At 39.8% G+C, this 14794-nt stretch overlaps 1 protein-coding gene and 1 long non-coding RNA gene across 4 annotated transcripts; one reads left to right on the forward strand and one right to left on the reverse strand.

Annotated features, from left to right (window-relative positions):
- The first annotated feature begins 76 nt into the window (after positions 1 to 76).
- On the forward strand, positions 77 to 11266 carry LOC129777717 (uncharacterized). 3 transcript variants are annotated; one of them, XM_055784160.1, is made up of 4 exons: positions 77 to 469; positions 9011 to 9269; positions 9492 to 10007; positions 10069 to 11266. In XM_055784160.1, the coding sequence occupies exons 2-4, from the start codon at positions 9029 to 9031 to the stop codon at positions 10608 to 10610; spliced, it is 1299 nt and encodes a 432-aa protein (XP_055640135.1). In that variant the 5' UTR covers positions 77 to 469; positions 9011 to 9028; the 3' UTR covers positions 10611 to 11266. The 3 variants fall into 3 exon arrangements, with proteins under 3 accessions (XP_055640135.1, XP_055640134.1, XP_055640133.1); XM_055784159.1 differs by having other exon boundaries at positions 78 to 630; XM_055784158.1 differs by lacking the exon at positions 77 to 469 and adding an exon at positions 673 to 821.
- On the reverse strand, positions 4305 to 6410 carry LOC129777719 (uncharacterized). Its single transcript, XR_008743285.1, has 2 exons — positions 6092 to 6410; positions 4305 to 4655 (listed from the first exon to the last, which is right to left on the reverse strand). It is a non-coding gene; the product is annotated as an uncharacterized LOC129777719 (long non-coding RNA).
- Positions 11267 to 14794: the final 3528 nt, after the last annotated feature.

The following is a 14794-nucleotide window of genomic DNA, read 5'->3' on the forward strand; positions in this document are numbered from 1 at the left end:
TTGACAGCTGCGTGGGAGTGTGTGTGCGTTTGTGTTTTCAAGCGATCATGCACTCGATTTTGCACAAGCAACTTTCCAACTTGGGGTTGTGTGTTATTTTGGTTCGTTAGTGTTGGGAGAGTTGGAGGAAAAGTATTTACGAAAGCGAAAAAGCTAAGTATTTTCGTGGTTGTCATTAGGAGGAGTGCAGCAAAAAATCGCAATTGCGATTTAGAAAAGTGTTATTTTCACCGAATTAACACTGGTCAGCGATTATGTCATTGCGATATTAAAAGAATACGCGTTGGTGGCTGGCTGACGTTGCTGCACTGCTTTGCAGAGGCGGAAGTGCAGTGTGAAAGTGTAACCTCCGAGAAACCAGAAGGCGCCTAGGAGGTGTTCTCTTGTGCACTCTGCAAAGTGCGATACGTTGGATCTCAACACCCCGCCTGGGGCTCTTCCACCGCTGGATAGTCTTCGCCATCCGACAGTGAGTGTGTTTGTGTCTCTCTATCTAAAAACATAACACACATTAAGTGGGAAGGAAACCGCAAAACAGCAACAGCGAATACAAAACGCAGCAGAAAGTCGGGAAAAGTAGGACAAAATCATTTTCACTAGCATAGTCGATCTACACGTCACCGCCAGAATGTAAGTTTAGGATATATTCAGGTATCTGATCTATTTTGCATGGACTAGCAGTAGTTTGGAGACCGTCGCGGATAGCTGTGCCAAGTTCGTGTCCAGATTTTCGTTTCATCTTCACCCTGATCTTGAATCGTTTGCTAGGGATGATCAACTCACCCGAGGGAAATTTATCTACAGATGTGCTGAAAGCTAGTGTAAGATTGGTCTGTTGTTTTATTTTGCAATTGATGTGCCCTTATATCGTGTGGATAGTTGATTGCGTATAAGGATTAGATAGTGCTGAAAGAGTGTCGCGTTTTTGCAACCAACGTAAGCGAATTTGCATTCAAGAGATTGGAGAGCTGTGCTATTTTAAAATAGGTTTACTAACACAATCTCCAGAGTTGTCAGCGATAAAGAAGTTGCAAAAATTGTATGGGTTTCCCTCAAAACTAGTGAATCAGCCAGAACAAAGTTTTTGCGAGAGTGCATCATCAACAACGAACAAACTTCAACATGGAAGGATATTGTCTGACTCACGTACTGTGGAAATGAAATAATGATGTGCACGAAGAAGTCTGTTCAGCTGCATCGGTTGAGTGACCTTGATTCATTATTCAGTTGTAAAATTCATAAATGCAGTGACGAAATCATTATGCCGATACCCACTTTAAGTTTGTTAGGTTTTATGGGGACCAGGAACAGGGGTATAAAGAAGAAGATGTGTGAGTTTTTTTTCTGATTATATGAGACGAACAAGTACAGGAGGCTCAAAAACAAAGATTGAAAATCTCGTATTATTAGATGCTGTCGAACATTCATTTTATTCACAATTTTATCCAAAAAAAACAACTCGGTTGGTTTCTGTATGGTACACTCTTTCGGTTATCAAAGTCTCCATTAATTTTAATGTTTCAGGTTCGACATGATTTGAAAATCTTGCTTCCTGCCAGATTCGAAACGTGCTAAAAATCCTGACTTTCTAATGTATTCAAAACTGAACCGAAGTGATTTGAATTTTGCTCTTTTCCCGCTAACGGTCGCCGACTTGATCCATATTAGTTATGCATGTCAAGCGGCGTTTGTCGATCCCAAACAGTTATCCGATCGCGCTGTTGTTTAATATTCAGATTCGGCTGGAACTGTATTAAGTATTTTGTGTGGTCTCCCGGTGAGCTATTTACCTATGCAAAGGGAATAGCAGAGTCGAGAGAGATAAGAACAATTCAGCTTTAATTATCGCTTTATAAACATCCGTGACCAAACGGGTGAGGACGCAAATCAATGCTGCTCAATATACTATTAAAGCGTCATTTTATCTTTACTTGGTTGAGATTTTTAATATTAAAGAGCAATCTTTGATTATATGTTTGAGTAACAAGTTCATCGTTCAATTATCAGGCCAGCTGCAGATGTTCCAAAGAATTGATTTTTTTTTGTGTACAACTCAAACTTGTCGTGCTGTATCGATCTGAACAAGAATAAGTCAGATAGTGATATGCCTGGTGAACACGCAGAACTGCGGAATGCAAGAGTTAAACAGCAAACATTCACTAACTGGGCGAAAAGAGAAGACCAGTTATCGACATTCACGTTTTAGCTGGTCCGGCATGTTAAACGTCAAATAAAATCGAGGGAAACTTCAATGAATTGTTTGATTCGCGTTGATCATGAAATTGGATAAACAAAAGAATTTTAATGTCCGTTTCGCATTGAGTGCGACAACAGGTATGAAATATAATTTGAGGAAATTATTTTTCTCTATTTTAATCAATGTTTTTGTCATGCGAAAATAATGTCAATTTTCATAACATTTCAAATTACATTCGAATGCCCCTCACAGCAAATTCCATTTGAATATGGGGTCGATTGTTTACGAAATTCTGCTTTTTAATTGGTCCAAGGACCAGTTAACGTTCGCCAAGTTAAAAAGCAGACGAGTTAAACCAGGACCAGTTAGCGAACGATTATGTATTCGTTTTTGGCTGCGGTGTTGATGGGGTTATCCTTAATTATCGTTTCATGCTTTTGGGGTTTTCGTAGTGGATTCACTTTTCAGTGCCAGTCGAAGTACGTCTTTTCTTTCTCAGCAAGGGAACCGTAATATTGAAATTGTTAACATTTTCAGCAAATTCATATTATTTGATTTTTTTGGCTCAACAGCATGGCCGGATTCAAAATGTTTCCCCAATTAGCTCGGTTCTCTCGGCTATCTCTCTCTAATTCCGCGGGCACCCTGCGCTCACCAAGTCTTGTTCTACTTGGTCTAACCACCTTGCTCGTTGCGCTCCGTCTCGTACCAGCTGGATTCCCGATGAACACCATTTTTGCAGGATAGTTGTCCGACATTCTTGCAACATCTCCTGTCCAGTGAATCCTTCCAGCTTAGATCACTTTCTGGAAACTGGGCCATCTTTCGCCTCCATACGCCGTCCTCCTATACACCGATGGTTTTTAACACTCGTCGTTCAAAGACTCCGAGTGCTCGCAGGTCCTCTTCGAGTATTGTCCAAGTTTCGTGTCCGCAGAGGACAACCGGTCTTGTTAGCGTTTTGTACAGAGAACATTTCGCACGATTGCTAAGTCTTCAAGTGTTTGTGGAGACCATAGTAGAAACGACTCCCATTGATAATGCGTCCCTGGATCTCGCGGATCATTGTCAGACGTTACCATTGAGCCAAAGTAGACAAATTAGTCCACTTCCTCGAACACATCGCCGTCGATCACTACACTACTACCTAATCGGGCCCTGTCGCGCTCGAACCCGGAATCCAGCATGTATCTGGTTTTAGATGCATTGATTCTCAGTCCAACGCTACCGTCTCAAATGTTCTGCCGACAATGGCCAAGTCATCAGAGCAGCATATGATTTGTTTGCATCTATTGAAAATAGTACCACGCAAGTTAAACGCCACTCGTCTCACAACACTCTCTAGCGTAATGTTGAACAGCAGGCAAGAGAGACTATCAACTGCGGAACTCGAATGAATCAGATAATCGCCCCGATATTCGCACACAGCACTGTAATTTAGCCATCGTAGCCTCAATCAGTCTTGTAAGCCTCCCGGGGAACCCGTTTTCATCCATGATTTTCCATAGCTCTTTTGCAAATTCATATAGTAGGGCTTGAAACATTTAGAATCCGGAATCACAAAACCAATTTTATCCCGTGTTTGGTTAAAGGTACACAGAATGTTTTTATATCAAAATTCAGATAATCTATCGTTCTTTTCAGAAAAAAAATATTTCAAAAATTATTCCGTTAAAGTTTTGACGAATCTTCGTGACTTTGGCTAACTTCCATCAAAGTTTGAACTCCCTGTTCGACAACCTCAGCGGCCATTTTTACCGATTTTCTTTGGTACCCTTCTCCAATTTCCGCTTGACAATTAGCCAATGTTTCTCGATGGGGCGTAATTGGGGACAATTGGGTGGATTGAGGTCTTTTTCAATGTTATCGACCCCATTGTCACGGTACAACTGAAGCATCTCTGGATTGTAGTGGCAGCTTGCCAAATCTGGCCGAAACTTCACCAGATTCTTGTGAGCTTCAATAGACGGAAAAAGACGTTTCGGCGGACACTCATCCTTATAAATTTTCGAGTCAATACTCTTGTTTGGGACGAGAATCTGTCCGCAGCTGCAACTCGTGTCAAATCATGAACTATCTGGCAAATTTATTAAAGAAAACGAACAAGTTTATCCTGGAGATATCTCCTCTTTATATTCCGTTCTGGGAGGTGTCCAAAATCCGCCTTCACGTGCGTTTCGTCACCCATCAACATACATCCTCCGTACTTCATCAAAACCTTGCTGTACAACTTTGGAGTGCGTCTTTTGGCCATCAGATTTTGCTTCAGTGTCCTATTTTGTTACTTGTGGACACGGAAATTACGATAACCTTCTCGCATATGAATTCTCCGGACGATACTTTGGTTAGAGTTGTGTTCTTTGGTGGTGTTGTAGTTCGAGAGTGCCGGGTTTGCCTTAATTGTTCTCAATACCTTCAATTTCAGCTTCCGAACGTAAGTTCCACTACGACATGTCATCTGTTTGAAAATCGATAAAAAAAAACACAAATAAATCATTCAGGATTTATCAGTCCTCCAGCTAGCGATCGAACAGCAGCAAGGCTTTCCAAATGTTATTTCTCAAAACTAAACTAAAAGTGTTTTAAATTGGTCATTATTAAAACTAGAGGCGAATGAGCTGCGAAAGCTCAAAGCCTCTATAATTCAAAACAACATCATTACACGAATAGATTCAAATATACTCTGAAACTAAAAAAATAACATAAATATTACAAAAAATCAATATAAAATAAATTTTTAGAAAGCATCGAAATTTTTAAAACTTAGAAATGTTTTAGTGGCCCTGAAAAGGACCGATGGGTTTGCGTTGTTTTGTAGACGCAGCTTCATTCTTTTTCTCGCGAGAACACTACACTCAGTATGTATCGCGACATTCTTCTCGTACTACACACAGTGCGACTCCAGGTAATATATATTTGTCCCCCACTACCGTTATCTATTTGATAGCGCATAAAATCAATAATTCGTACAATCTCCACAGTATAAAAACCGGCGACGTACGTCATATTGAATATTTCCCTTTTGCTTTCATTCTGCTCTACACTATGTTAGTTTCTTGCATATTCTGTAGCGTAAAATTATTCAACACAGTTGCAAAATAGAAACATCAGTTTCATTCAGGGCGTTTTTATTGTGCTCACTCCAGGGCGAGCACAATAATTAGAGAATTTTCACTGACAGCCAACGACATTGACAGATCTTTACTAAGATGAACTTTTAAGCAGCATATTTATAGATTTTTGTGGTTTCAAAAGTTTGCTTCCGAAGCTGTTTTGAAACGTGAAAGAAAAATAAGGGGAGTTCAAGAAATTTAATTTTACAACATGACAACGACAGACCACATGCTCGTGAATTTGTTAAAAATGACCTAGAAAAAGTGAACTAGGAGGTTGTACTTTGCCCGCCATATTCTCCAGACATTGAGGCGGTCTTTTCTGAAGAGTTGTTCCGATCTCATGAAAAAAACGGCTTGATATCTGTATTTCTTTAAAACAACCAGACTTCTACCAGTGTGTATTGCTCGGAGATGGTGTCAAAGAATGTGGTTTCCGATGAAGCATATTTTGAGTTATGTGGCAGTCAGTTTTTTGTTTTTCAGGAATGCCTTTTCATCAAAAACGCAGTAAAGTCCAATTTGAACACATAATATATTTCTTCTCTCATAGCTCAATGCGGTGCATTTATGAAGAAATAGGTTCCATTGCTTGCCTACTAAATTGGCATTCTTAAAGATTTAAAAGAGTGCGATTTGTTACGCTGTTCTTAATACTACATCTCAGATATCAGCAGAAACAGTTGTGTAAATACGATCGGATTACCCTGCATGGCGTTAGAATGATAAAATTCATGAACCATTTTTTTATCCAACAATTGAAAAAGAACCCCACACTTACCTGATGTCGTTCTTCCTTGTTGGTTCGTTTTGATTTGTCGTTTTCGGCTGTCATCGATTGACCATCTGCCGGCTGGAGTACTCTGGTGGTCTCCCGTCTCCACAACCATCGATCTTTGCTGGAGCTCGCCTCCTCCAAGACAGCAGTTCACCAACGAATCAAGTGGTATGTGGCCGTATAACAAACATGTGTATTCACCATTCGGACATAACTCGCGGAAAACGAAATCTCTTTTCGCAGTAGTTTGCCCTAGACTCACTCTGGAAAAAATGTGCGTTAGCACCACAAAAACGCGTCCTTCTCAGACGACGATCAAAACAAAAAATACATGTTTTTGTTGGTTCGTTTAGTGACATATTTTAATGCGATGTTTTTTCTGCAGGGGTGTACTTCATGTTGATAGACGCCCAAAACGAAACAAAACATCGAATGTTTTCCATTGAAATGATCACGTGTTTCAAAACATGTCTCTGGTATACCACTAGAGATGGGCAAATCAGCTCATCATGGTGAGCGGCTCAGAGCCATTCAGCTCATGCAAGTGAGCTGCTCATTTGGAACAGCTCTTCAGCTCAATTGAAATTTGCGGTTGTCCACACAATTGCATATGAAACGTAACTACCATGCGACATTTTATAGTGTGCATTTTCTTAATAGACGGAAAGCAAAAAAATAAACGAATTTAAAACGAATAACATGCAAATTGTACACAAACTAAAACTAATATGAATTCAAATAATATAATATACAACAAATATTGAATGCCGAAATCCAACATAGAAGATGCTTAGAACCAGTAGTAGCCAAATAAAATGCCTTCAGAAATATTGGCCGAGACAACGTTTTTTGATAAAACTACCGATATATTTTTTTTTTGCATCCAAGGATAAGAAAATAAATCCAATAATAGGCGCAACGAAATAATTATTCGCGATGAAAAAGGTAACAAAAGGACCATTATCAATCATCTGCATTTATGCCGGGTGATTTTCTGAATTGTTTTGATTCAGCACGCGGAAATTAATTTATGTGTTTCCACAGTCATGTTTAAATAACAATATACTATAGTAATTTTATTTACAAGCATATAGTAATGTGTATTATTTTGTTTGGAGATGTAAGAAAAATTGAATGAAGTAACGAACGATTGAATATATTCAAAACAAAAACCTTTTTCCTATCTGGCATCTCTGCTAAAGCTAAAGAACGAAGAGGGACACACGAAAACAAACTGACGCCATATCATAAAGCGCGGGAGACGAAAAATTCTTTCGCGTTTCTCAATTCACAGCACAGCATCTCATCAGCTTAACAGCTCAGCAGCTCATCAGCTCAACAGCTCAGCAGCTCATCAGCTCATCAGCTCTCCAGCTTCGTAATGAGCTGATTAGCTGCGCTGTTTTGATTGCGAGCCGATCCGAATCCGCTCACTATGATGAAGCGATTTCGAATGAACAGCTCATGAGCGGATGGCACATCTTTCTATACGACGAAGCTCACTTCGACAGCATGTTTCGAATATAATAATGCTCGCAACATCGGAAACATTCCAAATAAGCTACCCTGTACTACATAGTAGAATTGCCAATGAAATTCTGGTCGGATTGAAGCTGGATGATCCAAAATTTTACCTATCCTTTTCTAGTTTTTCAACGCAGTAATATTTCTGGAGAATACTCGCAAAACTTGTTAATTTGAGTGAGCCTTATATTTCCAAACCAATACGGTCTAAATAAAAAATGTCACCTTGAACTCTGAGCTACACTTGTTTCCCTTCAATCAATAATGTTTAATTATTATAAAAAGCTTCAAGCTACCAAATATATCATAAAATAAAAGAGATGATTTTTGGACATTAAAACTTGATGCGAGGTGATTTGGACCATCTGTTGTGTGATTTGGACCATTGTGTGTTTCATCGAAAAAAACATACTTATGTTTATGTAAAGTATTTTGGGATAATGTTACAATCAGTAACAGTGTTCTGGAATCGATACCAGGTGTCTTGGCCAGATTCCAGACCAGAAAAATTGGAAAGAGACCATCTCGAATTCTATATGGATCTTTTCACTGTTGTTCGAGCATTTTCAAACCCTTTCGATGCTTGGTCAAAGAAAATCCGCTCTTGATAGCCTGCGTTGCTCTTTCAAGCTCCTCCTTCTTCCAACGTTGTCTGCCTATCCTCTTTTTTTTTGTAATTCATCGCCATATGGAATAAATTAGACCAAAGAAAACCCTCAAACCTGTAGGATCAATTCACCCTACAGAAACGTGTCCATGTCACCCTACACAACATGCAAAAATTAAAATGCAATTAATTTCATTTATTGTTATCAAACTTACAGTTTCGCTGCATCAAATTGTTCCTCTTCTGTAGATGAACATAACTTTACTGCACAATAAACGAAAAGTTTGTTTAATCAGCGGGAAAAACCTCAAAAACCACGATCGGAAAACTCACATTTTTTGGTAATAAATGTGCTTGCCGTGTTCATGCTACCGTTTCCTCCCACCTATAGAATTTTACCAAAGTTTTTTACGTTAGGTACATACGGTTCAACAATAAAAGGAGATGACATTATAAAAAATCCATGTTGAGTTGTACTTTTTGAGATAAAAGGGTGGTTTAAATCACCCCGTATGTCCAACTCACCCCGTGTTACTCTATAGTTTTTTTTGTATCGATCTTCCGTCTGAAAGATTAGAGAAATCTTTGTAACTATCATGCCAGGGAAATCAATATATGAATTAACTTTGAAGCAGGCCAACTCCAACTATCCACGTTGCTAAATATCCATCAAGTCTTTTCATACTCGATGATTATGATAATTATTTCATAAAACATTCCATTTATATCCACTTCATATTACACAATCAAAACATAACGACCAAACATATTTTTCGCTTCCTTCCGCCCAGAACAAACCCCGCTGGAAAATGACGTCCGTCCAGCCGAATCAGGAGGATCTAGAGGCGCGAATTGCCAGAATTAAGAAACGCAATGAGGAAATCGAGAAGAAGCACCGCGAGGCGGAAGCCGACCGGCTGATGGCAATGAAGGAGAACGCTATGGTGGAAATCAAACCGCCGAAAGATGACGACTGGCCGCGGGAGCACAAGTACGACAAAATAGATTTCACCTACGATTTGGACGCAGATGCGCTGGCAGAACTCGAAGGTATGAAGTTCAGCGCGTGTGCGATCAGCCTTGCGCAAAAGCGAACGTGTGCGGCGGTGCAATGACTTACGATTAACTGTAATCGATCTCTTGCTCGGACGAAGAGTTGATTGTTGGAGGTTCTTTGTTGGGTGTCGTTCGTGATTTGCCCTGGCATGCCCGCTTCGTGATTAATCAATTAATCCTATTTTCTATGATAATTACATTACCGTCTGTTTGCAGAGAAAAAGAAAGAGAAGAATGCGTTCATTCAGAAGATTGCGAAAGATTATAAAGTGTTTGCTGAAGGTGAAGGACCACCACCAGATCCGGCTTACAGCTTCCTGGCAGATGTAGAGCGCGATGGCGAAAAGGCAGCTCCAGCGGGTCTTAACAACTGTAATAAACCCATTAAGAACAACTTTGAGCGTAAAAATCCAAGCAATAGAAGCGGTCGGTTGGGCAATGGGAACTCCGTTGGCATCAATCGTGGACGAGGTGGCGGAGTAGGAGGAAAGTCAAACTACAACGGCAATATTCAGAGATCGCTATCGACAAACGAACATGATGGCCGAAGACCGGAACATAATCGCTATGGCTCCAAAGCGGGCGGGCCCGGTGAAAGTAAATGGCGACGTGACTGGGAACACGAGCGGACCATGGACGATTGCTGCATCCACAATCAAAGCAATGGGCTCAAGGGTGAGCCAAATTTAACCGTATCGATAACACAGGATGGAGAATTCAAAAGCGTCAAAGGTATGTTTACAAAATTTATCAATTTCTCGTTTACCTTACAGATTTTAATCTTCATTTTCAGTCACATCACCACCAATTATTGGCAGTGGTCGGGTTGGTCCACGCCAACCAGCGAAACCACAATTCCAATTTCAAACGGCCGGTAATGGGTCAATGGATCATCACGCTTACCATCAGAATCCCCATGGACATCCTCAGCACCTGGTTGGCAAACCACATCACCGAAATGGGAATGAAAATTTCAATCGAAATTCTTCTGGCCGAAAATCTGACAAAGAAACAAAACGAGCTCCTAAACCTGGCGGACAACCGCCAGCAAACAACAAACAGACTAATGGAGGAAGCATCCAAGATCGGTTGAACCGCAACCGGGTGGTGAATATTGATAAAAATGATAATACTGTGAAAATCAGTACGAATGGTGGAAGCGTTGCTGACAGTGGATTACATTTGGCGGCTAAAACGAACGCAACACTGAAAACCATTTCGAAGATAATGGAGAAGAACGCTGAAATCGATGAGAAATTGGCCCGTCAAATGCACCAGGAAAACGAAAAGATGGTCAGTCGCATGAAGGAACTCAGAATGCAAGATGGAGCATAAGAGATGAAACCGAATTTTTTAGTGGGGCGACAGCTGCTTGAGTTAAAAAACTAATCCAGAAGTAGCGCACATATACATATTTAACATTCAACATTATTATGAATGGAAGATGCTGACGATGATGAAATTCACCCACTGCTAATCACTTGCAAGCGCTGCTAACAATATTACTAGGTAATATAGTTTTGGGTACGAGAGATTGAAAGTGTAGTTGGTAGCTTTCTGAAACTATTGTCCCTCGGAATCTGAGCGATCTTTATGATGGAAAGAGAGGATTTCTACTACGCAACTAGCATTATATCGAGGATCTTATACACTTTTATCCCTACCAGGCGTGCTGGCCAACGCGGAAAGCCGTTTTATTCGATGGATCCTGTCTTATTTATTTATACGATCATTTTAACAAAATCTCATCGAACGAAGCTCTGCATATTTAATTATTCCACGTAATTATCATGTATGCATGTTATATTTTTTATTTTAATTGTTACACAATCGCGGAAGCATTTAGCAACTTATTTGTCTTGTTTTGAGGCAAGCTCGGAATTGGTTTCTAACATTTTCCATTTCATTTTATCTTATTTTTATTGGCATGACGACATACACGCATCCGTAAATGTTGAAATATATTTGAAGTAACATTTGATTATAAACAATGTGTTCATTACTTTTCCTCAAACCCTGTTAGGCGCTTTGAACGGTCTGGGATCACAAACGGAAGAACTGTTACAATACAATTTGAGAGGCTTAGATTGCAAGGGGTGTGAGAGACTTGATCGATTTGTTTTCATCAACTTTTTTTCTACTTAATAACTCAACTGAAAAAACAGGAAGTGGGTTATATCTATGGTATAACCGCAATAGTGACGTAGGACTATCGTTGATTTAGTGATCATTTGTTTGAAGTTGAATCTGAATCCATTCTGAATGAAAGAATAAATGAATATTTGGGGGCTTCGAAAACGAGAGCGTTACGTTGGAGGTACAAGGTTTTATGCATCCAATATTGGATATGAAAATATCTTACTGATGGGGAAGAATAATCTTCAGAAGCTTTCCTGCTAATTGCACTTGAAAAATAACAGAACCAAATGTATTTGGTCGCAGAAAAACATAAAAAAACATTAAACTAAACTCTTTCGCTTGCATGTTATTTTCAATACCAAGGGGAACTGGCAGATTATTTTGCAGAAGCGATATCTTTCCGGACTCTTCTCGAAGTCCACCACCAGTGGTTAATGCTAACTCGATAACCGCCTGTTAATTGCACTTGATTGAAAAATCACAAAACCAATTGTATTTGGTCGCAGTATTATATGGATAGAAAACGTTAAAATAAATTCTTTCGCTTGAATGTAATTTTCAATTCCAAGGGGAACTGACAGATCATTTTGCAGCAACGATCACTTCTTTCCGGATTCTTCTCGATAACCAGCAAACGTAAAGAGTTGCGCGCGTGTATGCGTGTGTGTGTGTATGGCAATTGCTCCGATGCCTCAAGCGGAACCTGGTATTCTCTCGGTCGTCTTCTCTTCTCTTTCTGGTGGATCGGCTTTCCTGCGCTCCTTCACAACCCCAAACAAACTGAATGCGTTTCAGGTTAGGTCAGGCCAGGTAATGATTCCCTTGATCCCTCACCATCCAGCTCGTCCAGCTCGTTCAACTCGTTCAGTAACGATGATTTCTTGTCGATGTCCTCACGAAAAATGAATGCGTTTCAGAATATCGCTTGAGTATGCTTTTTGTCCGTGACTGAATCGAAAGAAGGTGTGGTTTACGATGGCAATATGGAAGGCAAACTAGAGGCGAATGAACTCTTTGAGTTTGCAACTTTCGGCGACTGAGCAATAATTGATTGAAAATTATATGATTTTCGCGATGCGAAACATTTTCCATTACGCGCGCAAACTGTATTCGATACGAAAATATCCTACTGATGGGAGAGAATAATCTTCAGAAGCTTTCCTGCTAATTAATTACACTTAATTGAAAAATCACAAAACCAAATGTATTCGATCTCACCAGCACTTTGTGGATAGAAAACATTAAAATAAACTCTTCCGCTTGAATGTAATTTTGAATTCCAAGGAGAACTGGCAGATTGTTTTGCAGTAACGATGACATCTTTCCGGATTCTTCTCGATGCTGGATGGCATTTAAACGAAAGAAGTTTCGTACGTATATATGTGTGTGGCGGTTTCTTCGATGTCTCAAACGGAACCGTTTTTCGATGCTGGTATTCTCTCGGTCGTCTTCTCTTCTTCTGATGGATCGGCTTTTCTGCGCTTCCTCACAATTCCAAACTAACTGAATGCGTTTCAGGTCAGGCCAGGTAATGAATCTCTTGATCCCTCGCCGTCCAGCTCGTTCAACTCGTTCAGTAGCGATGTTGTATTGTCGATGTCCTCACGAAAAATGAATGCGTTTCACCACCAGAATATCGCTTAAGAAGGTTTTTTTCCGTGATTGAATAGAAAGAAGGTGTGGTTTACGATGGTAATATGAAAGGCAAACTAGAGGCGAATGAGAATGAGTTTGAAACTTTCAGCGACTGAGCAATAATCGATTGAGAATCATGTTTTTCGCGATGCGAAACATTTTCCGTTGCGCGCGCATCCAATATTGGAAACGAACATATCCTACTGATGGGGAAGAATACTCTTCAGAACCTTTCCTGCCAATCACACTTGATTGAAAAATCACATAACCGAATGTATTTGGTCGCAGTGTTATATGTTATATTTAAGCACCTGTTAATTCCACTTGATTGAATAATCCCAAAACCATATGTATTTGGTCGCAGTGTTATATGGATAGAAAACATTAAAATAAACTCTTTCGCATGAATGTATTTTTCAATTCCCAGGGGAACTGGCAGATTATTTTCCAGCAACGATTGAATCTTTCCGGAATTTTCTCGATGCTGAATGGCATCCAAACGAAGAGTTCCGCGCGTGTATGTGTGTGTGGCGGCTGCTCCGATCTCTTACCGGAAAACCATTTGCGGCATCACTCTCCTCCTGATGGATTCCCATCTGGTCTAAGGTGCACAAACAGGCTCTTGGTGACACCGTTCATTCGCTCTTGCATGATAAACGAAGAGCTTCACCACAACAGCGACAACATGCTCCAATCGGTGTTCAATTAGAACTGAGTGGATTTCCGAGTGGCGCTCGCTTATATACCGATTGGTGATTTCAATAGCCTGTTTTGAAATCAATTTTAAGACTATTGAAATAAGTTTTTGGATCAAAAAGTTACAAGTATATAACGCGTAGACATTTTATCTTTCGAATGAAGTGTTCATCATACCATTTCGTTCAGTTGTTTAGGAGCTATAATGCTCAAAATCTCGGTCTCCGGCGTAACGCTTTCGTTTTCGAAACTTTGATTTTACACCCCGGTATAGAAATGAAAGACGTAGTCCTACGTCAAAAGGTTCCAATTTAAGTTTGCTATATAATCCGACAGATGAGGTTCTGACCTGTCTTCCACATTGTATTTGGGAAGCTGGGAATGTATTTGTAGCTAAGTTGTGACCAAAAGAGAGAGTCGATGTAGACAAATCGATCAAATCACCCTTTCAGTCTAAGCCCCCCAATTTCACGAAATTACAGAATTCCGAAAGGTTTAAGTGTGTGTTCTAGTTTAGAGGCATGCTTTTTGGACATTTTTTCGAGCTCCTGCACAAGTAAAACAAAAAAAAAATCCTTTTTTTTTATTTTGTGTTTTTTAATTTTTTAAGAATACAGGAATATTCAAAACTTAAAAGGAACAAGCGTGTGAACTGGGTACGGTCTGAGCAAACAGTGTCTTAGCGTATTCGATTTCTGGTTGTCTGGTTATCCGAAACAAAAAAAAATCCAATAGATGGTATAAACAGTGGACAAGCCAGAAAAAGGTTTTTAGTTTTAGAGCAATCGATGGGTTGGTGGAATTTAGAAGAATCTGTTACGAACAGCCAAAACCTGACAAATCTTTTTCATGCAATCCATATCCCATCCAATTTTGCGTGAAGAACAAACAAAATTTCAAAAAGCCTAAGGGTGCTCATACACTGTTTGACCGAAGCCAAATATTTGACTCTTTTTGACAGATAAAATTATTATGGCGGGTTTACATTAGGGAGATCTATAGCTATAGATGGATTTATTCACGTGAAAATAGGTGTAAACGGGTGAGAA

Source organism: Toxorhynchites rutilus, chromosome 3, assembly GCF_029784135.1.
Source record: "Toxorhynchites rutilus septentrionalis strain SRP chromosome 3, ASM2978413v1, whole genome shotgun sequence".
In the NCBI taxonomy this organism is placed as follows: Eukaryota; Metazoa; Arthropoda; class Insecta; order Diptera; family Culicidae; genus Toxorhynchites; species Toxorhynchites rutilus.